The sequence below is a fragment of the Azolla caroliniana genome, unplaced genomic scaffold, assembly GCF_043228905.1.
Source record: "Azolla caroliniana isolate FFs.n. ecotype wild unplaced genomic scaffold, voAzoCaro1.0.p SCAF_2, whole genome shotgun sequence".
Lineage (NCBI taxonomy): Eukaryota > Viridiplantae > Streptophyta > Polypodiopsida > Salviniales > Salviniaceae > Azolla > Azolla caroliniana.
This window is the reverse complement of record NW_028230437.1, coordinates 2,882,435-2,888,185: the sequence shown is the minus strand read 5'-3', so window position 1 is coordinate 2,888,185 and position 5,751 is coordinate 2,882,435. Positions and strand designations below refer to the sequence as shown.

The window sequence follows — 5,751 nt, the reverse complement described above, 5'->3', positions numbered from 1 at the left end:
GAGGGTGCACCAGCCATGCCACCGGCACATATATATATAGGAAAAAGGCAATCTCAAGTGATCGATTGTAGCATACAATAAATTGTAAGATTAAATACTGTAGTGTAGTAGCCAACAAACCCACATTACTAATTTGCGTAGAGATTCAAACATGGATCTTGTATTGTTAGCACAGCAAAATAGAAATGGCCTAGCTACAACATATAATTTAAAAAACAACACTGCATCATTGACTTGCATTCCATCATTGCAATGATTAAATTGAATCAGCAATAAATCAAGCTGATATTTAAAAGTAGGACACCGGTTCCATTACTTTTCTCATTACATTAATACGAAGATAAAAACTTTGGTAGCAGATAGATTCAAAAACAGGCGAAACAGACACACATAGAGGTAGAATGACAGAATTAATTCCACAAACATACGCTCACCTCCGGTTCTTTTTAAGATGTCCCAAATGTCATCATATATATCCTATGATATCATTGAGCATTTGCAAATGAAAAAAAAATAGAATTTTCTCAACAAATTTTAAGAGGTGAAATTCCTTAAAGCCGCCTCTTTAAACTCAAAATAAAGCTCTTCTTTCTAAAAATTGTGGGGACGTCAAAAAGCTACATGTGTGTATAGCTAATATCGTTGATTCCAGAGTAACGCTGCATTAAGATGCTGCTGGGCCATTATGATCTTTAGCTGCATGCGTTGCAGCAGTGGATCCATCCTACAAACGACCATAAAGGCTTAGCAAGATACATACATAAATATAACACACATTACAAATGTGTATACATCATAAGTATGAGTATATAATATATACATGCATACATAGATACAGATATATATTTGTATGCCAATAAATAAACCTGTGAAACTCAAAATAGAAGAAAGGTTCAAAAAGAAGGGTGAGAACCTGAGGTTTCGATTTCTTTGCTTTTGAGCCTTTGGCTTGAGCATCTGGTCGTTGGAAGGGAATAAATTCAATACCACACATAAACGGTCGTAATGGTTCCGGGACATTTACTCCACCCTCTGTCTGATAGTTCTCAAGGATGCAACACATTGTCCTCTCAGTAGCAGTTAATGTCGAGTTAAGGAGATGAACGTATTGCTTCCCTTTATCATTGCTCTGCATCAATATAAATGTGTTATTTTTTTTTCTAAAGACTACGTTATATAGAGAATACAAAAAATGATTAAGGTTAATAATATGCCACTAATATGAAGCAATACCGTTGTCTGTCCATATCGAATCTCAAGGTTACGAGCTTGATAATCAGTACAATTTGAGCATGAGACTAGTTCTCGATATGTTTTCGAGGCCGGAAACCATGCTTCCAAGTCATACTTTTTCGCAGCCGCATCATTCAAAGCTCCAGTAACAATTGATACAACCCTATAAGGCAATCCAAGCTGTGTGCAAACATGAATTGAAAAGAATATGCATTATATGATAAAATTTAAAAACGTGTCTGTATTGTTATTATTATTCTAATAGTATTGAACAATAGAAGAGAAAAAATGCATTAAACTAGTTACTAAAACTAACCAACTACCAACCTTTTGATAGAATTCTTCAGAGTTCTTCAGCATCTCCTCATGCATATCCCAAGAGTTGTTCCCAATCGGGCTTGTGATACAAAATTGTTCCACCTTCTCAAATTGATGCACACGGAAAATGCCTAATGTATCTCTCCCATGAGAACCAACTTCCTTTCGAAAGCAAGTAGAATAGCCAGCATATCTAAGCAAGACACCCAGATAGCAAAATGTATTGGGTTCCGTTCATACATTCTTCATCAAAATTACTTATAATTTCACCACCATCTGCATAAATATCTTCAGAAAATAGGCAACCTAAAAATATTTACACATATGTGTGTATCACATTGATGATCTATTCAATGCCATCCTCGACAAAACAATTACCTGAGAGGCAGTTTCGATGGATGTATCCAATCACCACGATGAAGAGCACACAATGGTTGTTCAGAAGTTGCAATCAAGTATTTATCATCTCCTTCCCCTGACACCTTCACAAAGTGACATAAAAAATATAGATGACAAAAACGAACCCATTCACATAATCTAGACAAAACCATGAGCATTAAAACAGACTTGGAATTATATTAGCTTGCACGCAAACCCATACAAATGAAAAAACATAAGAAAGAAAACTTGAGCATGTCGTTTACCTTGTAGAGCTCTTCATCAAATTCAGCAAGCTGGGCACATTCACCCATGACTTCCTTCCTCATGAAAAAGGGAGTTTGAATAGGTGTATAATTCCGCTCGTAGAGAAATTTCTGCCCAAAGCTGATCAGGGCTTGGTTCAATAAAACACCAGCCCCCTTCAAATAGTAGCCCCTTCCACCAGCGACTTCAGTCCCTGAAAAATAATAGCTCATAGTTTTTAGTAAATCACAGCAGTTCAAACAGCTGAACATCATTCAGTACAGCTAACCATCCTGCAACATATGGCAAACTGGATATGTAAACCAGCTACCACAAGACATGCTTCGTGCATATCTTAATGCCAAACAAACAAACAGAGAAGATAACTTGCACCTCCAAGAGTTCACATATGATAGTGCAGAACATTTTTCTACATAGTTAAGCAATTTAAAGTTGATGTACAGTTTCCAACCATGTTCGCTGATCCCAATAAGATTGGGTAAAGGGCAATTCTTTGATGTTCGAGAATTTGTCAAATACCAGAAACTTATGCTGTATAATAAACGTTGTGATGTTCAACAGAACCAAGATCATTAAAGGAAGAAACCACATAAAAAACATTCATGGTATAAATTGGGATTAAATGTGTTTTTGCATGAACTACAAAATAATTTTTTACAAGTCATGTTACAAGCAAGGCTCATCTTATAACAGTAATATTCCGAAACAAAACTCCCCTCCTTTAATTTCTTTTTGAATCCTACAATGAAAACATATTCCTGTTCTCTACTTCCATTATCATGAGCAAGTTGTTTTTTAGATGGTAGAGGCCATTATGTTCGATCATAACATGCTGCAAAAGCTTCACTTCTCTATACCCTATGTATTTGTAGATTACAAAACATGCTCCAAAATCTCCTCTTCTCTAAACATTAGAAACTGAACCTAGTAAGCCAGTATGTGTGGGCGTGTGTGTACAAATAAAGTTGTTTGACCACAAAACATGCTTCAATATCGTCACCTCTCTGATCCTTAGAAACTCAACCTAGTAAGCCATCATATATATACAAATTTGCATGGTATATCACAATTATTAAGCTTACAAAACTACTGACCTTTCTCAAGATCGGCAATTCCAAGCAGCTCCACAAGATCAACGTGATTCTTTAGTCCTTCTTCCTCCCGAGGAGAGCCCCAAGTTCTGATAACAGCATTATTCGCCTATTAAATGCCATACAAAAAACTCATCATCACTTTCACATTGCATTTAACCAGGAATAGAAACATTTGCAAGGAAAAGAAGAGATCAAAGTTGTGCAATTACCTCATCATTACTAATAGGTACCGAATCATGAACAAGATTTCCCACTGACTTGAGCTTTGAATCCAGCAAATCTCTCAAAATTTTGGCCTCTTTGTATGTCTCAGCTTCCAACACTTTCAAATCATTCATTTGAGAGACCAAATCCTCGATCTCCTCAGTGACCTAAATGGATGTGAATAAAATAAGGAACTTTATTTATATGTCAGTGTGTGTATACCTATAAATTGTTGTGCATGTATATGCCTTATCAAATCTAGACACGTTCACTTGCTGAAAAAAAATCATACAAACAATCCTACCTTTCAAGAATTACCAAAGATTAATCCTTGATCTGCTACTTACATAAGGTATGCACATAAGTCATTTTTCTCAGAATATCCGAAATTAGTTACGGATATTTTGGGTGCTTCTCCATTTAATTAATCACTAACCTTCTCTGGATTCTTCTTCTTCTGTTTCACTTTGTCATTGATCTGGTTCATCTTCTTCCGAAGGTCCTGCTCCACCTTGTGTTGACCTAGAGCAAAAATGGAAAGAATTTAAAATTAAGGGTTTTATAGAGAAACTTGAAGGGTAAGGGTTTCTATCTGTTGGTGTTTTTCTTTTTTCCGTTTACATTGTCGCCAAGCTTGATCGAGCTCGATGATCTCGTCCACAACTTTGGCACCTTCTTCACCACGACGCCGTCTCTGGGACTCGCGAATGATCTCCGGGTTCCCACCTTTCTCCTCCCGAAACAGGTTAAGGTCCAACATCGCTGGAGAAGAAGAACAAATCACAGGAAGAAGAAGAAGAAGGAGAAGAAGGAGAAGAAGGAGAAACAGGGGATGGAGAGAAACCTAAGAATCTAAGAAGAGGAGAGCTTGGATTATCTTAAAACCTAAGAAGAGAGACAGATACAGAGAGAGAGAGAGCTCTGACATAAGAGGGTTTATGGAAATTACCAATTTACCCCTATGACCCATGTTTAGCAAAATCATCCCAAATACCCCTCACTTCTCCTTATTCCCAAAATGCCCCTCCATGTTGTGATGTGGTGGTGTATGTGACCCCAGTAGAAAAAGCATGTAAAAAGAACAAGACAAGTTGCACATAGTCTAAGGACTTTGAATCGATTCGTTGGAAGTGAAAGGCGGGCGAAGAAGATCAAGAAAGCAAATGAATGATGGCTCCGATGGAAAGAGCATGTCTCTTTGGATTATGAAGTGACCATCGGAAGAAGAAAGGGAAAGGACAAAGATTAAGACCACAACAAAACATGGCTCACAAATGGAAAGAGATAGTCACTACCACTGGAAGGGTCACGGGTTAAATATGCCCGAGAGTAACATATTGCAATGACTACTACTACAGTGCATGTGTGATGATGACAAGGAACTGTGCGTTAAATGTGAATACGTTGGCATAAATTTTGTCCAAGTTGAGTGCATGTGCAAGGATAAAGTCTGATACATGCTTGAAAAGAAAGGTTGTGTTGCATGCTAAGAAGAGATGATATTATTTTGGCTCAATACTGGAGCTTCCGAAAATTATAAGCTAAACAAGAGAGTTCTTTTTCAATGTTAAGAGTTTCAAGATTCAAATGTCTAAGCTTTGACAACAAATTGAATATCACAAGGGCATTTGGAGGCATAAAGTGATTGAGACCATGTTGTCATCAATCATGGAATCACAATGCAACATCAAGGTCAAGGTTCCAACTTGTATATAAGGGCAAGAAAAAACAGGATATCTTGTGCCCCAACCCTTGAGTCACCTTTTGATCCTTGTTTGCTTCTTTTACAACCACTAAGGGTCATTTTCCTCCGTGTTGTTTTTCCAATTTGATTATTTGAGATATGCATGTTTATTATATTGTCTATAGCATTCTAACATTTTTGTTTGTCAAATCATGCTAGTTTAAACCATAATCCCCTAGATGTTTAGCTTGCATACAACTCAAGACATTATTTTTAATCTTTTTATTTTTCCCAAGTACCTTTTCCACTATTTGCTCGAGTATGCTAGATATGCAAGCAAAATGAGTAACAACTCAAGCATCCATATTGAAACTACCAAAGCTCAAGACGAGTTTGCTTATGAAATTTGGTGATACTAACGCGCAACACAAAATAATCACAAAGACTTATCTCTCTAATGCAATGTTCTAGTTTGTTGCATTTTCTTGTAATAGATACTGTGTGGGATGATCATACTCCATGTGGAATTTTAAATGTACTTTAGGGGCAAGTCCAAGTATCAAGAGTTTCTTG

General features: G+C 36.8%; 1 protein-coding gene across 1 annotated transcript; it reads right to left on the bottom strand.

The window, feature by feature from the left end:
- Positions 1-393: 393 nt before the first annotated feature.
- On the bottom strand, positions 394-4,301 carry LOC147867091 (serine--tRNA ligase-like). The gene is made up of 10 exons (XM_087314838.1): positions 4,116-4,301; positions 3,931-4,016; positions 3,500-3,661; positions 3,291-3,396; positions 2,196-2,389; positions 1,930-2,033; positions 1,561-1,744; positions 1,234-1,413; positions 914-1,129; positions 394-724 (listed from the first exon to the last, which is right to left on the bottom strand). Exons 1-10 carry the CDS (start codon positions 4,252-4,254, stop codon positions 665-667), a joined length of 1,431 nt encoding a protein of 476 aa, XP_087170964.1. The 5' UTR covers positions 4,255-4,301; the 3' UTR covers positions 394-664.
- Between the last annotated feature and the right edge of the window lie 1,450 nt (positions 4,302-5,751).